Below are 21319 nucleotides of genomic sequence, written 5' to 3' on the forward strand. Positions count from 1 at the left end.
ATGAAAAAAATATTGAGGTCACATAAATCACTCTTAAGTAGTCACAACTTTGGCATTTATTCTTTAGATTCTAATGTAAATATGGTGCCTGATCTGGATGATGTGACGATTTTGAGGGCCGCGTCACCTGTTGGTTCTGTGTGCAGAGGATCTCAGTGTTCACAGGTAACCACTTACAATAAACTGGCCCTATCATCAACTGTGAAAAAAAAATTAAAGCTTTTGCTCATCACATCGCTTCATGCCCTAAGGAGATCCTCCAGCGGTCTGTGAGCATGGAGGACCAGCGGCAAGGTGCGCCATCGAGCAGGACGCAGTCAAAAACCACTCTGAATGACCTGCTAGACACACTGAAGCTCTTAGAAGAGGAACCAGAGAGACTGTCAGAGCACAAGAGCTACAGGAAAGACAAGTATGCGTGGATTGACAAGGTGAATTGACACTTTCCTATCTTCAGTTCTGTATATACACTATTGTTAAAAAGTTTGGGGGTGGTAAGGTTTATCTTTAATGTTTTTGAAGGAAGTTTCTTAAAGGAGCACTCCTACTTTTTTGGACTTTAGCTTATTCACTGTATCCCCCAGAGTTAGATAAGTCCATACATACCTTCTTCATCTCTGTGCGTGCTGTAACTCTGTTTGACGCACCCACCGCCTAGCCTAGCTTAGCACAAAGACTGGATGTAAATGGCTACGGCTAGCATACTAATCCCAGTAAGTAACAAAATAACGCAAACATTTTCCTATTTACATGTTGTGATTTGTATAGTCACAGAGTTTACAAATAACAAGGTCATGTGAGACACAGAGATATTTTAACCGTATAAATACTGGGAACTATATTCTCAGAAGGCGAAGCACTGCTACTTGGGCGGAGTGATAACCGCAGCACCTGAGACTCACCGTGCTGAGGAGCAGAGAGTTCACTCAGAGTTGGAGTAATAGAGTCAACAATTACTAGATAGTAAAAGAATATTTTACAATCATGGGTGTTCGCTGTATTGTAAAGAGCTGCAACAATAAACAGGAGAGACCAGGTAATACCATGATGTTTCATAGAATTCCAATCAAAAACGCTGATCTGATGAATCAATGGGTACTTGCTCTGGATATCGATCCAAACACACCTAAAGAGATCATCAAGGACCATCGTGTTTGCTCAGTACATTTCAATGAGGACGACTATTTTGAGAAAATGGAATTTGCCACACGGATCATGAAACGTGTGCTGAAGGATACGGCCATCCCATCGATAGAACAGATGGGACAAAGTGGATCACCCGTAGCTGCGGTACGTGTTCGTTATGTTTTTAGATGACTAGCCGACTGTAACAGTGCCATTAGCTAGATCTAATGTAACGTTAGTGACACTATTATGATTAGGGTGGTAACTACTATTGCAGTTGTTCCTGGGCTCCATGTATCCCCTGTTAGTATTGTGTTGTCACGAACGCGCTCTATCGCCCCATTAACAAATGAGCGGAGCTAGAGGTAAACTTAGTCAAGTTGGTTTTGTTGACGTTAGAAACAACGGTGCGTGTATCAGGTGCTGCGGTTATCACTCCGCCCAAGTAACAGTGCTTCGCCTTCTGAGAATATAGTTCCCAGTATTTATACGGTTAAAATATGTCTGTGTCTCATATGACCTTGTTATTTGTACACTCTGTGACTATACAAATCACAACATGTAAATAGGAAAATGTTTGCGTTATTTTGTCACTTCCTGGGATTAGTATGCTAGCTGTAGCCATTTACATCCAGTCTTTGTGCTAAGCTATGCTAGCGGTGGGTGCGTCAAACAGAGTTACAGCACGCACAGAGATGAAAAAGGTATGTATGGACTTATCTAACTCTGGGGGATACAGTGAATAAGCTAAAGTCCAAAAAGTCAGAGTGTTCCTTTAAGCTCACCAATGCTGCATTTATTTGATTAACAAAACAGTAAAACTGTATTGTGAAATTTTTTGTTTTCCTATTTGAATATATTGAAATATAACTCATTCTTTTGATGGCAAAGCTGAATTTTCAGCATCATTTACTCCAGTCTTCAGTGTCACATGATCCTTCAGAAATTATTCTGATATGCTGCTTAAAAACATTTATTATTATTCTTAATAATGTTGAAACTTTGATTATTTTTTTAGGATTCTTTGGTGAATACAAAGTTCGAAAGAACAGCATTTATTGAAATAAAAATCTTTTGTAAAATTATTAATGTATTTACTGTCACTTTTGAACAATTTAAAGAATTAGTTCACTTTCAAATGAAAATTAGAGTAATATAAAAAAATATCCTGGCTCTTCCAAGTTTTATAATGGCAGTGGATTGCAACCAACATTGAAGCTCAAAAACGTGTGTCCGTCCTTCGTAAACAAACTCCAAATGGCTCCAGGGGGTTAATGAAGGTCTTCTGAAACAAAACGATGAGTTTGTATAAGAAAAATATTAATATTTAAAATTTATAAAGTAAAATAACTAGATTCCAGCCAAACGAACATATGGATTCCACTTAAGTGTAAAGCGCAACTTATGGGTGTAATGCACCGTACTGCTGATATTTACGCTACACCATGACACACTACGCTATTTCTGACGTCATAAAATTCGAAAGTTGCGCATTACGGGCAAGTAGACTGCGTTTAGCCAGAAGCTAGAATTTTACTTTGTAACGTGTTAAATATGAATATTGTTCTTACACAAACTCATCGTTTTGCTTCAGAAGGCCTTTATTAACCCACAGGAGCCGTTTGGAGTTCATTTATGATGGATGGATGGATGCATGGTTTTTGAGTTTCAATCTGTTGGTTGCAATCCACTGCCATTATAAAACTTGGAAGAGCTAGGACATTTTTTAATATAACTCCGATTGTATTCGTCTGAAAGAAGAAAGTCATATACACCTGGGATGACTTGAGAGTGAGTAAATCATGGGCTAATTTTTATTTTAAAGTGAACTAATCCTTTAAGGCATCCTTGCTGAATAAAATTGTATTTCTTTAAAAAAAAATCTAATTGACCACAAACTTTTGAACAGCAGTGTAAATGACCTTTTTATGATTGGCTAACCTACACATACATTTTCTTCTTAGGATGGAGACTCCAACTCCCTGACGACTGATAACGTGGAACGGCACAGGCAGCTGAGTCAGACTCCAGTCCTTCCAGATGGGGGCGCTCTGCTTTCAGAAGCTAAACTGCAGAGCATTATGAGCTTCCTGGATGAGATGGAGAAATCCGAGCAGGAGAGACCACGCTCTGTCACTTCTGGATCACATAGAGAGGTAAACATTTGAACTGACTATGTGAAGTTATTAATTTTTATGTTATATCAGCTCTGAATTTTACATTCGTGTGTGTAGGTGGTGTTGTCAGAGGAAGATCTAGCAGTTGTGGAACAAGCCTCGGCCACAGCTGCTGAGGTCACCGGCTCGATGATGAGACTCAAACTGGAGCTGGATGAGAAAAAACGCACCGTCAATATGCTACAAACAGCGCTGGTAAAACAAACGCATACATATGCATATATTATCATTTGTATGTTTCAGAATACTCTGCACAACGTCAGATGACTTTTACCTATGTTTACGTGAAATATACAACTGCAGATCTGTAAATAGTACTGCCTGAGACTAATTTGTAAATATGAATGTGTGTCTTTAGGCCCAGCAGAGGGAGCTGACGATCCGGCATGTGAAGGAGACAGAGAAAGAGCTCAATCATACGTTCCAGTTACAGAAACAGCAGTATGAAGCTACGATACAGAGACACCTGACATTTATAGACCAGGTATTAATCTCAAGCATAGAGACACCAAGACATTTAAAGACAAGACAATAGCCTCTATACAGCATCTGTTCAGTCTGTTCAGCAACTTTCATCAATCATCAAATTTGTCTTTACAAACTTCCCTTCCCTAATCATTGTTTTACAGTAATCATCATTGAGAATAGTGAGAATTACAAAAACAAGCAAACAAAATCTAGAATCAATTATTTGGATGGATTACAGTAGAAGGGATCAGGAGGAAACAGATGCTTAGTTGTCATGAAAATAATGTCATAATTAAAAAATATATATATATGCTATTTGTAAATTTACAAATGTTCATAAGGGTATTTTTTTTAAAGAAATTAATACTTTTATTCAACAAGGATGCATTAAATTGTTCAGAAATTATAGTAAAGACATTTCTAACATCACAAAGGATCGGAGCTATTCATCAAAGAATCCTGAGTTATTTTTTTTACCACCGTTTCCAAAAATATTAAGAAGCACAACTGGTCCACATTGATAATAATAAGAAATGTTTCTTAAACTGCAAATCAGCATATTAGAATGATTTCTGAAGGATCATGTAACAGTAATGCTGTAGAAAAAATGACTTTGTCGTCACAGTTATATTATAAAATAGTTTTTTGTTGATTTCAAATTTTGATTTTAAATTGTAATAATATTTCTGTTTTATATAATATCACTGTTTTACTGTATTTTTGATCAAATAAAATCATTAATGTGTATTAATGTGTGTGTGTGTGTGTGTGTGTGTGTGTGTGTGTGTGTGTGTGTGTGTGTGTGTGTGTGTGTGTCTCTCTCTCATTCTTTCTTTCAGCTGATTGATGATAAAAAGGCCCTGAGTGAAAAGTGTGAGGAAGTAGTTGGAGAACTCAAGCAGGTGGACCAGAAATACACTAAGAAGATCGCTCAGATGCAGGAGCAACATGAGCTGGTGAGTTGAGTTTTAATGAAGTGGTGCAGTGATCCTATCAGGACCTGCTGCAGAGGAGGTGCCTCAGGGTCTGAGCAATTTTTGCATCAGCTTTAGCCACGAGGGGGCGATCGAACTTTAACTGCCTGTTCAATTGTATTGTAGATCTTGTAGTGCCTCGGGCTCAAACGTGTGCTGGTTTCTACATTTCTTATTTTCACTTTGGTTTGTGGTTTTCTCTGCTGCTGTCATTAGCTGTGTTTCTGCACACATCTTGAGTATTTTTGTATTAACCTGTGCACACCATCAAATGCATGTCCGCTTGCTGTGTTGCTTTTGCCACTGCTAACTGTTTCTCTTTCTGCATTTGTTGTGCGTTTCTCTTTTTATCTGTCCTTCCGTCTGCCCGTAGGTGTGGCAAATTCTGGGTCCCATGTGCGAGGTAACTCTAGTTTTTCTCTCTCTAACCCCTCATCACTCCATTATTCTGTCATTTCCATTCTTTTATTCATCTCCCAACGATGACTTACAGAGACAGCTTCCTTTTGCTTGGAGCCATTAACCTTGCAATCTTTTTTTAAACTTCAAGGAACCAGCAGTTCTTGTAAGGCAGTAAACATACCGTGTTTATTTTCAGTTTTAGGCTTTGATTTTGTATAAAAGAAATGCTAAATTAGAGCTGCATTGCCATTGTCATAACCCTCTGCAATGTCTTGTTTTCAGTCTGTAATAAACACATCACTGTGCTGTGTAAGTGGCTGCATATAATTGGTTAAATATTTCCAGAATGAGTGGAATTTCGATTTCGATGCTAATTTGGTGTGTGATACCATCAGTGTTATTTAGAGTTTTCATTGCTTTGGCACTTGTTATATTGATGTGTCATGTATTCACAAACAAAATACAGAAATAGCCAAACAGAAATGTTGACTGCACATTTAATGTAATTAATTGTTACACAGAAGTGTAGTACTTTTATTTTCATGTTCCATTCATTCATTCATTATTCATCATTCTGTTCCATTGCTCTAGTGAATCCCCAACAACATGGAAAGATGCACAGAACAAATTATAACATTATAAAAACTGTAACATGAGTGGCCTGTTGTATAAACACAACCATCATGTGAAGACTGTCTTAAGAACTAGTCTGACCAACAAGCAGTTAGCCAAGGGTAATCTGTCTAATTTAAATCAAATTCAAATTAGACCAATGTAAATTACTTTATGAAGTTATGGCTAGTCTTAAAGGGACAATGTGTAGTTTTTTAGGTATTTTATTATCTATAAACATGTCCTCAATGGTGTACAAATACCTCCGCCAATGATCTGACTTATCCTTATACACGAAGAATTTATTATCTTTATATACATGTGACGGGTAGGTCCACAGAGGCTTCCATGTCGTTCCGCCATTTCGAAAAACTATAATAGCAGAGAGGGACGAAAAGTACTAGGCCAACGCGTTTCCACAACGCGTTTTCGTTCGTTTCGGCGAAGTGCTATTAGAATACATCCTGTCATAGCTTTTTGGCACATAACAGCTACTGTAGATGCAACGCGCATTTGAAAAATGCGAGGCGCTGGAAAGCACAATTCGTTTGAATTCAAAATACAATTTCACCGCTAGATGGGAGAAATTTCTACGCAATGTCCCTTTAAAGAGAAAAATGTGTTTATTTACACTTATGACTGGTTTAAGCGGTGTATGCAACCCACCAATGGTTGATGTATAAACCTGACTTCAGTTGTTTAGTTTCTTTTTAAATGCAGTAGTAAATGAGAACATCCCCATTGTTATCATTTTAGTTCTCATCCAATAAATGAGTATTCTGTGTTATCAGTTACTCACCGTCATGTAGTTCCAAACTTGTATGAGTTTCTTATTTTCCCCATGGACCACTAAAAGAAGAAATAATCATAATTTGATGTTTTTCAAATATAAAAATAATTTGAATAATTTGCTGGTCACTCTCTTTAATACAGTTACAGTGAATGTGGAAGGAATTGAGCTTTTAAAAGACAAAAGTATTTTAAAAGTGATCCATATGGCAGTATTTTAAGACTTCTAAAGTCATATGATAGCTTTGGGTGAGAAAATAAAACAAATGTAAGTTGTAATACACTGAAATCTTCAAACATCGGCTATGGTTACCTTGGCACATCAATGAGAGAAGTAGTGATGTCCGATTCATGAGATAATTATTCTTTGTGGATCTTTTTATTGACTAAATTGATCCAGTTCACAAAGAACATTTAAACAATTTAACAAATCAGTCATCACTACTTCTCTCATGAACTTTTATAAATGCAGGGCTAAAGTGGATGTCAGGATGTTCGGGGATCTACTCTACTGTTCAAAAGTTTGGGGTCAGTAAGTAGAAAATGACAGGCTTTGGTGTTATTTGATTGAAAATCGAGTATTGCTGAAGACTCGATAAAACGAAAATGCCTCAAAGCCCATCCTTTAGTGCTGCCCGCAGATGATCGTAGTTATCGTAATAAGCGTGCAGACTATTTTATTTTCATCGCGACTGGCTTGGCGGGAGTTAATCACTCAGCGTCTTGTTGTTGATGCACCCTGTCAAGTTGAAATTATTATTTTAAAAGAGCCTGTCTCAAGATGTCGCAGTCTTTCCCATTCATTTGCGCTTTTTCTGGTGCTGGTGATGTTTTCTCTTTCTGTTTAACCATTCTTCTATCCCTCTCTTCCACCACACAGGAGATTAAGAAGCTAAAAGAGTTAATGAGTGCCACAGAAAAGATCCGGCGAGAGAAATGGATCGATGAGAAGACCAAAAAGATCAAGGAGATCACTGTGAAAGGTCAGCAGAGTTTGACAACAAGTGTCTGTCTGTACCAGTGCCACATCACCAGATGCTTCAACAGTATCCATTTCAGCCCAGTCTGCACGTTTCTGCCAAAATGTGTCACGTTTATGGTTTGTCTCTGTGCCCTAAAGGCATAAGTAAAATAGCTGATATATGACACACCTGTGAATAATTTATTCACATTCTATAATTACCTTTAACTTGCTTAACTTGGTTTAAAGAGAGAGCAAACTGTTTTTTAATTGCTGACATAATAATGAGACTATGTCCTATGTACTTTCAAGCTGATCAAACTGCATATCACTCATCTAACAGCCATTTTGATTTTAATATATTCAGTATGTTTGTATATACACACACACACACACAAACATACTGAATATATTACCTTTCTGCAAGTTGAGTACGCAATTAGAGTTAAACTTTTTAACTGAAAAATAATGTGACATCATAAATCCCAGATTTTCAATGTGTCCCATTGTAATTCAAACACTGCATCAGCAAATAGTGTGATGTTTTATTATTTTCCTCCTTTAAATTCTGTTGGAAATCCCATGGTTATTTTAATGCAATACTGCAAATATTTATGTTAGTTCTTTATAATGTTTGATAACTGTCTCTTCCAGGTTTGGAGCCAGAGATTCAGAAGCTGATCTCCAAACACAAGCAGGAGCTGAAGAAACTGAGAGTTCTTCACGAGGCAGAGCTGCTTCAGGCAGACGAGAGGGCCGCTAAGCGCTACGTCAGGCAGAGCGAGGAGTTACGACAGCAGTTGGAGAGAGAAAGAGATGAACAGTGCCAGAGAGAGAGAGAAGTGGCTAAGCAAAGGTACACACACTCAAATGTGTCCCGTGCACATCTGTTCATCAGAGATCAAAACCAGTGACAGAGATGGGCAGCCAAGACGATGTGTTCACAGATGTTAGAAAACACAAACGCACTCAAAGTTGCCTGGAAAGTGCGACAGAGGAAACTGGCTAGACGTGATCTCAAAGCTAAATACAGCTTTTCAACACACGCGCACACACACACATTTACTTAGTTATAAGAATAAAGAGTATAGAGTCTGCTGTCTTTATATAAAGCTAATTATAATTATTTCAGACTAACCCTGCTGTTCTTTAAATTTGTAGTTTTCTTTCCTGTGTTTATGTATTTCCTTTTAAAACAGGATGATGAAGTAGGACATTTCAAAGGCCTTATCTCTTTTTTAAATTACCAATAACCTTTGGTTTATTGTGAACCAAGATTTGCTACAAAGATCATTTTATTTCATGCTCGAACGTCTGTCAAACACTACTCATGCAGCTCTTTCTCTACAACAGCAATTCATAACTACCACATCTGTCAACCTCCTTAAAAGAAATATAAATACAATAAAAGCACCATAAACATGGCCCATATGATGCTGAAGCCACATGATAGCTTTGTGTGAAGATCAGACTGAAATAGAGTTTTGGATAGCGTTCAAAAAATTGGGGTTGTTAACCCTTGTGCATCAATTAAAAAAAGTTACACATAGGTACATAGAGGACAAAAATGTCCGTATCCAAAAACTGTCATAAAAATATTATAGATTTATATTTTTTTCCACTTTCACTGACATCATTTTTTTAACCAGCATCAGCTTTAATCATAATGACCAAACATTCATTCATTTTCAGAATTTTAACCCTTAAAATGTGGGTTTGTTTACATAATGCCACTGTTGTTTTTTTATGAAAAAAAGAAAAATAGTAATTATTTTCAATTTACTAAATGCTAAGCAGAATTTTTTTTCTTTGATTATTACAGCCTTGGATATGTCAATCATTAAAAACAACATTAATTTTGATGCATTAATATTTTTTATGCAGTATCAGATTTAAAAAAAAGCTACCACTCAGGCCCATAAAGGACAAAAATGTCCATGTCAAAAAAGTGTCATAAAAATATTATAGATTAATATTTTTTTACACTTTCACTGACTTAGATTTTTTACTAGCATCAGTTCTAATCATAATTACCAAACAGTCATTAATTTTCAGAATTTTAACCCTTTAAACGTCGGTTTCTTTACATAATGCCACTGTTGATGTTTATAAAAATTAGAATAATAATAATAATTTTCTATATACTAAATTCTAAGCAGGATTTTTTTTCTTTAAATATTACAGCCTTGGATATGTCAATAATTAACAACAATATTAATTTTGATGCAATCATATTTTTTATGCAGTATCAGATAAAAAACAAAACTACCACTCAGGCCCATAAAGGACAAAAATGTCCATGTCAAAAAAGTGTCATAAAAATATTATAGATTAATATTTTTTTACACTTTCACTGGCTTAGATTTTTTACTAGCATCAGTTCTAATCATAATTACCAAACAGTCATTAATTTTCAGAATTTTAACCCTTTAAACGCTGGTTTCTTTACATAATGCCACTTGTTTTTTTTATAAAAATTATAATAATAATAAAAATATTCCATATACTAAATGCTAAGCAGATTTTTTTTCCTTTAAATATTACAACCTTGGATATGTTATAGGTTTGGCTGTGAGAGCACTTGTGTCAACGAAAATCTTCCAGACAAAACAATCACCATTTTCTCGGTGAAAACAAAAACAATGTGTTGTGGAGCTTCTAAACTTCTACATCAAAGTCAAGCTCACCTTTTATCTTTGTAAAAAAACAATAACAAATGAAAAGGTGCAAGCAAGTAATAAGAAATGTGTTTGAATGAAAAAAATCCTCAAAGCTCAGTAACTTTTTGACCTTTTCAGTTTTCACATGGCAGGATCTGTGACTCTGCCAAGGGTATGACTCATTTACATGTGGTGGGATTTGTGATTTCCAGTACAATATAATTTCTTTCTTTCAAACTGAAAGAAAGAAAACCCACACACACACCTAAAACTTTCAGTACACACATACAAACCACACTCTGACATCCATACCAACACACCCACACAATTATAGCTTCATAATTTATCTAATTGGCTCTATAATATGCATAAGCCGAAAACAGCAGAAAACAACAATAAAGTGATCATTTGCTTTATATGCCAAACCTGAAAAAATGGCACAATCTGATAAAAAATAGTAAAAATGTAAATTTTGAAGCCTTGCCAACAGAATGAAAGCCTGTTAAGAAAGATTGCATCATTTTATAGTTGAATGGCACTGGGATTAAAAATCGCAGTTTTAATGGGTTTCAATGGGGACATTTTTGTCCAAAAGGCGCTGAGTGGGAGTATTTTTTGTACCTAGTGCAAAATAGATTTTTTAAAGGAAATGAAGGTGAAATATTAAAATTCCAATAAAAATACACACCTGTAGCAAATTTCATGCAGTTAGCATTAACACAGACAAAGTTATCAAAAAAACAAAACTGAAAAGGACAAAAATGTCCATAAGGATGCACAAGGGTTCACCAAGGCTGCGTTTATTTGATTAAAAATATATACACGATATATACAGTGCTGGGTAGTAACTGATTACATGTAATTTGGATTATGTAATCAGATTCCTAATCAAGTACTTACAATTAGATTATATTAAATTTTTAAAATACTCGCAATTAGATTAAAGTTACTTTTTTATTGATTACATTATTACATGTCATTCTCACAATGGCAATAAATTATTCAGAATTCACTGATTATCCCAATATTAAACATGCCTCTAAATTAAACCAGAGTTTTCCTTAGGTGTGAATAATTGGCACAGCTAAATTCATCCCTCAGATCCTTGTATATACGTAAAACAAAGATGAAGTCTTCATTTCACCTGCATTGAATTATGACAACACAACTGAGTAAATGAATGTGTGTTTGTGTCTCAGGTTTGAGAAACAGCTGCAGGAAGAGGAGAACGCGCTGCAGCAGCAGAGGAGGCGCCTGTATAAGGAAGTGTCAGAGGAGAAGGAGCGAATCACACAGCTAGCAGTCAGGTCAGGTTTAAAGGATGTTTAAGGTCACATGACCAGGACCCTGTTTATCTGGCTGAACCATTGAGTGCCAAATGTTGCTAGCTAGGAATTGTCATAATAATTACGAAATAACTAAGAAACTTCAATACTTTTCCTTGTTGGGATGGTTGATTTTTGTTAAAGAAAAAAGAAAATTATTTTCAGAGAATGCATCTTGAGTCTTGTTTATTTTTCCTTTTTATTAAAAAATCATGAAAATTAAAACAAGAAAAATTCCAATGGCGTAAGAAATATAAGATATATTACATAAAACAAAATAAGTGTATTACATAAAACATAATTATTTAGCTTCTCAAGTACCTTTATATATCATGCATTCTAAAAGTCTTTTTAATGGTTCAATAATGCCTTAATTATGTTGATTTGTATGGTCTCATGAATAATTGTAACCACAGTTATAATGCATTTTAATACTTATCTATTCACTGAATACACCTTTATAAAGTGTAAAGCATTAAAACACATGGCAAACAACACATTTCAGATGCAACAAGGGATCTGCAAATAATATAATGCATTTTAACTTCGGTTACAATTATTTATGAAAAGATATAATGCATTATTACATAATGTATATTATGATTACCTTTATAATGCATTATAAATAAAGGCTTTAAGTAAAGTGTTACCATATTTTTTTTACAGTTGCTTTCCAAAAGAGAGGGAAGAGATGAAACATTCAAGTTAAGTTAAAACTAAATGTGAATGTGTGTGTGATATAGGCAGCACACTGAGCTGGAAGACTTAAGGAAGCAGTTGGAAGACAACAGCTCATTGGCAGGAAGAGCGTTAAGAGAAGAACTGGAGAAAAGCAGAGATGAGCAGGAGAGACGTCACCAGGTAACACTCACATATAGTCATGTTAGTCCACACGACATCATTTGACTCTGCCTGTTCTTTCTTGCATCGAACACAAAAGAAGGTGTTTAGCAATCAGAAATTGTAACATCAGATGCTGCTACCAGCCATATGCTTTGGTTACAGTGCTGTGTGTATAACTGATACTTTCTTGTGAGTTGTACCAAAAAAATGTAAGAACAATGAACAACAAAAGGAAGCTAGCAGTAAATCCAACCTTCAGTATTATTGATACCATGTATTATTAATACAGCTTTAACATTCTCAGGAAATGTCTTTTGATTAATGATGTCACACATCTCCTGCCCTCTGTAAATCATTCCTTGTCTAACCTCAGTCTGTTTTTTTGCCTGAGACTTTTAGACCAGAACTTAAATGACCTGTCTTGTGTTTGATGGTGCAATGTTTGCAGAGGTCACAAGAAAGCACATATAGAATGTTGGATTTCATTTTGTTTTTGTCTGTATTTTTCATTAGGTTGAAGTTAAAGCCCTGAAGGAAAGGCTCGAAATTGAGAAACAGACGTGGGAAGAAAATTATATGAAAAAAGAGGTGTGTGTTTATATATACATGTTTTGAAATGAGTTTATATATTTTATCTTGCACTACACTTATTTACATGTTTACAGAGTAAGACGCAATTGTATGCATATGTTTAGAACTTGTTCTTGGCTTTCAGCGTTATCATCAATGCTAATAATTTTGTAGGATTCATTTTTCACTACATTTAAAAAATTGGGGGGCAGTATCATTTTTTTTTAGGAAATTATACTTTTATTCAGCAAGGATGCTTTCAACTGATCAAAAGTGACAGTAAAGACATTTATTGTTACAAAATATTTCTGTTTCAAATAAATGCTGTTCTATTTTTTTTCTATTTTTCATCAAAGAATCCTGAAAAAAAATGTATCCACAAAATATTACGCAGCACAACTGTTTTCAACATTGATGAAAAATAATAAATGTTCCTTGAGTGGCAAATCAGCATATTAGACTGATTTCTGAAAGATCATGTGACACTGAAGACTGGAGTAATGATGCAGAAAATTTGAATAAATTACATTTGAAAACATGATATAAAACAATTATTTTAAATGGTTATAATTTTACAGTAATGGTAAACATTTTACAGACTTACAGTGCATTAAGTTTTATTGCTCTAAACCAGTCAGAATTTCATAGCAAATGCAAATGACCTGATTGGCTAACCTCTGTGTACCCCTAATAGGCTATTTGGACTAGTTGGGGCTAGTAATAATCCACCTGTCCCAAGAATTAAAGGTGATAACAAAGTAGTTTGCTATGGTGTACTTTTTCGGGTTTAGTGTGTTTACCAATCCCTGATACCAACCATACCATCTCTGTATTAACAAAGTCAAAGAGGTTTTAAAACTGTAAGTGTGTGTAAGGTTACAAAGTCTCTAAGGTCTTCTCAAAACATGGTGTTTCCTCTCACAGGAAGCGTGGCTGCTGAGCAGAGAGAGGGAGCTTAAAGAGGAAGTGCGTCGAGGGAGAGACAAAGAGATTGAGCTGGCCATTCAGAGACTAGAGGAGGAGACCAGAGGGGCAAGAGAGGAGTGTGAGAGAGCGGCTGAAAACCGGTGTGTTTCCACCTTTCTGTTTATGTGAACTTGTGTGTCTGTGGAGAGCTGGATAGCACAGGATGTTACAGTTTTGCCCACATGCAATTCTACATCAGTTTATTTCCACTGGTGGTAAGACTTAAAGGGTTAGTTCACCCAAAAATGAAAATTATGTCATTAATGACTCGCCCTCATGTCGTTCCAAGCCCGTAAGACCTCCGTTCATCTTCATAACACAGTTTAAGATATTTTAGATTCAGTCCGAGAGCTTTTTGTCCCTCCATTGAAAATCTATGTATGGTATACTGTCCTTGTCCAGACAGTATACCATATACGTGACCTCAGGGGGTTAGTTAGAATTTTTTGAAGCATCGAAAATACATTTTGTTCCAAAAATAACAAAAACGATGACTTTATTCTGTATTGTATTCTCTTCCGGTTCTGTTGTCAATCCGCGTTCACGAGGCCAGTGACGCTGCTGACGTAAGACGCTGCTGACGTGTTATCTTGTGCGTCCGTGTATTCGGGTTCAAATAAATATGTCTGGTTAAAAAAAATGCAAGTCTTCCCCTGTGTGGAAATCCTTAGACATGTTTGTGAAGATTGTTTTGTTTCCAGCGTGCGTCTCCCTCAGACTGTAAACGAAGCTCGGGCGCACTAGATAACACGTCAGCTCGTCTTACGTCAGCGGACTCATGAAAGCGGATCCACAACAGAACCGGAAGAGAATACAATGCTGAATAAAGTCGTCGTTTTTGTTATTTTTGGAACAAAATGTATTTTCGATGCTTCAAAAAATTCTAACTAACCCCCTGAGGTCACATGGACTACTTTGATGATGTCTTTATTGCATTTCTGGACAAGGACAGTATACCATACATAGATTTTCAATGGAGGGACAAGAAGTTCTCGGACTGAATCTAAAATATCTTAAACTGTGTTCCGAAGATGAACGGAGGTCTTACGGGCTTGGAACGACATGAGGGTGAGTCATTAATGACATAATTTTCATTTTTGGGTGAACTAATAACCCTTTAAGACTTGGTATGTGCTACAAATTTCCCTGCTGACTAGTGCAGCCATACTGTTCATCATGAGTTTAAATTAAAAAAATAAAAAATGTTCGTGTGATTGATTTCAAATTTCACATTCGAAAAAAAATAACATTTAGCTCATATGCTGATATTTTTTCAGCAGGGTTTTGAATAAAACAATATCCTTGTGGGCCACATTTTTCACTTCCTGGATAATTTGAATTTAGGACATGTGGCCATTTACATTTAAGTCACTGAAGCCCATCCATTTAACATATATGACAGAAGAACTGGGGTTTTTACAACCTGAATGTAAATGTGTATGGTGTGTGCAGGATAAAGCGCGTGAGGGAGAAATACGAGGCCGAGATCAGAGATCTGGAGCGTTCAGAGCGGGCGGCACTGCAGAAACAGCAAGAGATGAGAGAGAAACACAGTGAGATGGAGGCAGAGCTCCTCCGACTGCAGTCACTGTTACGCCAACGAGAGCAAGAGATAAGCGACCTCACCCAGGTAACCGCTGTCATGGGGACGCTGCCTTGTTTGTCCTCGCTCATTATAGTTAATAGGTGACTTATAAATCTAACAGACTCCATTGTAGATTTCTTGGTAGAGATGGGAATCATAAGGATTCCATTGATCACATAACGATTCAGGCTCCCTAACAATTTTATTAGCGATAATTGGTCCCAGTTATAAACAAAAACGGTCAGTACTTTTAATTCCACTGTATTAAGTAATCAGACAAATGTAAGGGTACTCTCACACTTGGTTCTATTTCCTTGTCCGAACCTGAGTTTGGCGGCAAAATGTATTGTGTTGCCCACTTTTATATTTTATATTTTGCTCACATCATCCAAACGAATCGAACCCTGACGTCAATCGAACTCCAGAGCGCACCTAAAGTGCTAGTGTGAAAGCACTAAGTTTCACAAGCTCTAAATTCACATAACACAATTCTCAGTTATTTCGAGTTGGACTTAAAATAATAACTTGAGTTTAGTAAGGCAGGAAGTACTCAGACGGATTCAGTGATAAAAATTCATTCAGGTAAAAAACTGGGCAAATGGTTTCTCTAAAAGTGTTATTACCTGGATGACTTTTGACACTTTCTATTTAATGTTTCACCAAACTGTAAATGCACATGTGTGAAACGACTGAAAATAGATTACCAATTGTGATTAGATAAGATGTCCAGGATCCGAGTTTGCACATGACACACAAGGCCAGTTGCTTCACAGTTGCTTCACACTTTAACTACAGCGGAGAATGTCACAGAACTGCCAAGAAATGTCCGAGTCATATTTGACACCAACATTATTATAATTTCATAAAATAAATGTAGCCGATTTCAATACTTTTTAAACTGTTTTATTTGCATATTTATTTTGGAATTAAATGTCTTGGAATTCTAGGCATCAGTAAGTGTTGTGTTGTGTTTTGTTTTGCTGTGTTTTCAATCAACTACTCTCCTCATGCTTTGGTTCTGTCTCTTTTCATGGAATGGCTACAGGCTCGTGATAAGTTGTCAGATGAGCGCCGCAGCCTAGCAGAAGTGATCAGACAAGAGTTTGCAGAGCGCCTTGTAGAAACAGAGGAAGAGAATAGGAGGATGAAGATGGAAATCTCTGAAGCCAAAGCACGACTCCGCTTAGAGGTGGAGCGAGTGAGCAGAGAGAAAGAAGAGGAGCTTGCGGAAGTGCATCAGAGGTCAGAGGCAAAGAGTATTTTTACTTTAATGCCTTGTCGTTGATATGATTAGCTTTAAACCTGCAGATGAGGTGTTTTACTATGTTTTAATTAAGGTTGTGTTCTCATCCCCAATAAAAATGGTTCTCTCTTCTTTTAATAGAGTAAAGTCAGCTATTTTGAAGAAGGAAGAGACTGTTAATAACTTGCGGAAGCAGCATGAGGTATATCGCAACACATTTGATTCAATGTATTTGCTTTGCAGTAAATGCAATGCTTGTTGTGCATACATTTTGATTTACAACTAACTTGTCTTTTCCTCTGTCTTTAAGGCTGCGGTGAAGAGAGCAGACCATCTTGAGTCTTTGCTGGAACAGCAGAGAAAACAGCTGTTAGGGAAATGATTGACAAGTTAGAGCATTGAGCCCTCCCACCACCATAACCCCATCCCTTCTGTTATACCGTCCTCCTGTACAAAGAAACGTCCACCTCTCTTTATTTGTTTTTTCTTTCTTTTTTTTGCTTGTTTGGATGAATTGATAGATTCTAGGTGGACATTTTGGTTCCACCAGATTTCACATCCAGAAAGGCGGCTTTTGGCATTCCCATGGGAACAAGGCAAGAAATAGGAGAGGAATTTAATCTTCTCCGAGATTCCAGGAGAGGCTTTTGTGGGTCTCTCTTGCACGGATATGACCAAATTACAGATTCCTTTCAGCCACTGGTTTCACACAGCCGGACAAATGAACTCAGAGGAAAAAAAACATTTTCACACTAGAGTTTAGATCTATTATGTTGTTGAATCTTACAACTCATGCACATTTCACCTCAGAATCAAAATATATAAATAACAAATTTGTTTATTTTCGTAAAAAAAATTAAGCTCATTAAGCAAAAAAAAAAAACTGTTTCAAAACAATATATTATTTAAGTTGTAAAGTATTTATACAACATGGTATTTTTATAACTAATTTATGCTTGTATTATAGTCATTCTATTATAATATAGTAAAAATGGAAATCTGATGAGAATCACAATCGAGATTAATGGGAATTGCAAAACCCTCTAAAGTAAAACAAAATGTCATTGATTGTCATGGAAATTGTCACTGCAAAATGGTCCTAAAAAATAGCTTTTCTAGCATTTATTATTTTGATTTGAGGGTAAAATCTGTATGCATTTGTGAGATTACCCAAAAAGTGTAAAAGCCCCTTTTGCTGGGCACAAAGGCATTCACAGTAAACTGTTCCAGATGTTTCTGTAACCCCATACCCTCTTCCCGTCTCTCTCCAGCACTGGAATAAGGGGAATGGGTGGAGATTACAGTTGGACAGGAGAAGAGCAGTTGGGAAGAGCAAAGGCTTTGTTATTGAGCACAGAAGTTAACTCTTCACATTTAAGAGGACAGGCCTATCCCCCCCACTGACACAAACATCCCCACTCCCCTGCCTTTTGTCTGTTACGTACAGATGCCTTTTGTCCCGATCCCCCTCAAGGCTATCTCTAAATTACAGGAGATTTCCCAGACGCCCCCGGGACACCCAAACATGCTCACAACGAGCCCTCAGTGAAGCCCAGTTCTGGTTCGGATGTCAGTGAATGATGGCAGCACAGCTAGGCGATAGAGATTTTCGAAGGTTTGTTGACAGCAAAGCAGTAAGTGGAGAAGATAAGTATGGAGGGTCTCTTTAGATTGATAGGGACTGACAGTAGATTTAGCGGCTCTCATGGAACATATACAGTATGTGCAGATAATTTTGCAGATACTGAAGTGAGAGACCTGGATGAGGTTGAGTTGAGATGGATGTTGCAAGTTGGGTAGATACAAATATCAGATGGATAGAAAAGTAAGAGTATAATTTGGGCCAGCAGAGCTGGGTTTGACAGAACGTCATGGGACAAGATGACTGTGATTTGCCTAGAAGGACGTTCCTGAATCAACAAACGGTTCCCACAGTCGTGGAAAACCAGGAAATTTTGTTTTTAATTTACAGGAATGTTGTTCTTCTACTAACACAAGTTGTGTTGTAATGTTGATCCTGGAACACTTCTTTCTTGGCGAAATTACTTTGAGTGGGGGGAGACATAGCATGCATGTTATGCATTCTGTGGTTTCAAGCACAACTACTGTAAATGCCAATCCTCCAATCACTTTCATTCTTTCTCTACAATGTATACCAAGCGGTCGACCCAAGAGAGGAGCAGAGATGAATGCAATTCAGCGGGAGTTGAGCTGGTGCTTAAAAACTACCACAAGTCTCATTGTTTCTTTCTTCAAGGTCCCTTCCTTTTTGGTTTTATTAGAAGCCACTTATCTAAAACATTTAGAGCCAATAAAAATGGCACAGTCCAGAAAAGCAGTGAATGTTTGGCCTATTATCTTGGGAATGTTTAACCCAGATGTTTATTCCGATTGGGCAACATTAGGTTTTTGTATTCAAAAGAGAACTTCTATTTAAAAACTTCTCTTTATCTACAAAACACAACCCTTGTCAGGGAAGTTAGTTTAGGCAAATTAAATTGCTTATCGAAAGTTGTTCAATGTTAGACAATGCTTTCTTGTACCATTGTTTGATGGATTTTTATCAGATTCTTACTGATTTGTGAGCTGTTTAGTCAACGGAAACGCATCGAAAAGGTCAGAGTGGAAGGTGCCTCATTCCTGTTCTTTAATGAGTGGATCAGGTGTCTCATTTGAGGAAAGAGAGGGAACACTCTGTTAGCTCAAACTGCAGACCCATCGCAGAATACAGGAGGCTCTGTCATGTGGCTCAAGCATAAATACGGTACTGAGATTTCTCTGAGGCATCATTTCATGAGTCACCTGTTGACATCTCACTTAAATGTGTGTATCCAAAGTCAGTTGGATGCAATTTATTCGGACCCTAGTGTGAGGTTCAAAGCGTTAAAACATTCTGAGAATGTTTCAGATGCGTTTGGTGAAGGTCAGAAGCAGATGCAGGTCCTTGGCTGACTTTCTGCCTTTGAATGGCAGCGTGGTTGGCATGGCCAGTGCGTGTCAGTCCCACTCGTGCCAATGAACAATTCTTTTGTGTTTAGTGTTTAATAGCCAAGCGCCGGTCGCCATTTTCCTGGCCTTTTGTAACTGTGGTCTGAAAAAACACTACTTTTATTATCTTAATTAATGTCTGGATAATTTCGACCTTCAAACTACTCTCCCTCTTTGTGTTTTTAAAATGTTTGTTTTTGCATGTCTGAGTTTTTAAATAAATTAAATGTGCCCTTTAACATGTAACTCTTAATTTGATTCCTTTACACACATGCTGTATTATGATCATTGAGTTTAATAGCTGTTTTTTCGTACAGTGAAGTAACAAATCTTGTCTGTATGAAAATAAATCTTGAAAATGAGTTTGACTTCTTTTTTTCCCCCTTCCCTCTGGCTATAGCCAGCAATTACATAATCACTCCCGTTCTCCACAGTCCACTCCCTGAGCATTCAGATCTGGTGCTTTTTGCTTGTTTTTTATCCCCTGCAGAAATGGTCTGTCGCATGTTCCTCTTTCCACCAGCTCTTTTCTTCACATTTAAAGCTCGTTTCGTGTGAAACTGTTGATTTCAAATTGTTCCACAATGATTGGTGGAATGAACTTCCAAACTAACCTAATTTAATTGCACATAAAAGTCCTTTTTCTTCTGTTCTGCACTTCCGAGTAACATTAGTCATCATTTTTCTTGTTTATAATGTGCATGCAGTTTCATGACCTCATGAAAGTTCAGGAATATTTATACCTGTAAAAGTTAATTTGACACACCGCCGTCTATTTAAAACGATCAAGTGAATGTGAAAGGAAAAACTTTTTGGTGATCAGTTATGGGACATATAATATGCACTTTCCCTTATATACATACTCTACCGTTCAAAAGTTTGGAAAGTCTTTTAAAGTCAGCAGTCATATTATAGTCTTAAGTGTAACACTATTCTTCAGAAATCATGCTAATATGCTTATTCGGTGATCAAGAAAAACGTTTTATTGTCAGAGTTGTAAACCATTGTGCTGCTTTAATATTTTTGTGATGCATTTTTTAAGGATTCTTCGATTTAATAGGAAGTTCATAAGAACGCCATTTGTCTGAAACTTTTGTAACATTCCTAATATCTTTACTATCACTTTATCAATTTAATGCATCCTTGCTGAATAAAAGAATTAAGTCTTACTGACACCAAACTTTTGTCAAAAAAACTTCACAGGCATTTTATCTCAACTTACCACTTTCACTTCAGCTTTAGAGCTGTACTATTCTTATGTTGTTTTCTCCCCAGTTCAAATCGTTTCAGATTTGTCATTTGTAAGTTACTTTGTGTACAAGTGTCTGCTAAATAAATAATGTAAATGTCAATCTGAGTTACAGCCATTTGCAGGAAAGTCTGACCCACATTTCTCTTACCCCTGTTTTGCCTCTTGCTTCCTCATATGGTGTTTCCCATTTTGGACTGCATTTGTTATCTGCAGCTTCTTGCTAACCACAAGTTGCATGCAGCAAATTTACTTCTAATGTGACTTTTTTTGCCGCCCTGAGGGGCCGCTGTGTGAGCCGGTGTGATGATAACTGCCTTGTGTGTAAATGAGTCAGCTGTAAGTTGTGATAAAGCAAACTATCAGGCACTTTGAATATGTG

At 36.7% G+C, this 21319-nt stretch overlaps 1 protein-coding gene and 1 long non-coding RNA gene across 3 annotated transcripts in view; one reads left to right on the top strand and one right to left on the bottom strand.

Annotated features, from left to right (window-relative positions):
* Positions 1-20047, top strand: part of cep131 (centrosomal protein 131) — a 30764-nt gene extending 10717 nt beyond the window's left edge. Inside the window, exons 11-27 of one of the 2 annotated variants that reach the window (XM_077200376.1) lie at positions 68-165; positions 252-431; positions 3090-3281; positions 3360-3497; positions 3661-3786; positions 4610-4726; positions 5118-5147; positions 7428-7530; positions 8163-8364; positions 11368-11475; positions 12237-12354; positions 12850-12924; positions 13831-13973; positions 15325-15502; positions 16503-16699; positions 16842-16902; positions 17011-20047. In XM_077200376.1, coding sequence (XP_077056491.1) covers positions 68-165; positions 252-431; positions 3090-3281; positions 3360-3497; positions 3661-3786; positions 4610-4726; positions 5118-5147; positions 7428-7530; positions 8163-8364; positions 11368-11475; positions 12237-12354; positions 12850-12924; positions 13831-13973; positions 15325-15502; positions 16503-16699; positions 16842-16902; positions 17011-17082 — 2138 coding nt within the window. In that variant the 3' untranslated portion in view covers positions 17083-20047. The remainder of the gene's footprint in view (positions 1-67; positions 166-251; positions 432-3089; positions 3282-3359; positions 3498-3660; positions 3787-4609; positions 4727-5117; positions 5148-7427; positions 7531-8162; positions 8365-11367; positions 11476-12236; positions 12355-12849; positions 12925-13830; positions 13974-15324; positions 15503-16502; positions 16700-16841; positions 16903-17010) is intronic. The other variant, XM_077200375.1, reaches the window with a different exon arrangement.
* Positions 3350-21144, bottom strand: LOC143709772 (uncharacterized). Its single transcript, XR_013194394.1, has 3 exons — positions 21089-21144; positions 6558-6607; positions 3350-3452 (listed from the first exon to the last, which is right to left on the bottom strand). It is a non-coding gene; the product is annotated as an uncharacterized LOC143709772 (long non-coding RNA).
* Positions 21145-21319: the final 175 nt, after the last annotated feature.

This window comes from Siphateles boraxobius, unplaced genomic scaffold, assembly GCF_051911475.1.
Source record: "Siphateles boraxobius isolate OS27281-9 unplaced genomic scaffold, OSU_SipBor_1 46, whole genome shotgun sequence".
Taxonomy (NCBI): Eukaryota; Metazoa; Chordata; class Actinopteri; order Cypriniformes; family Leuciscidae; genus Siphateles; species Siphateles boraxobius.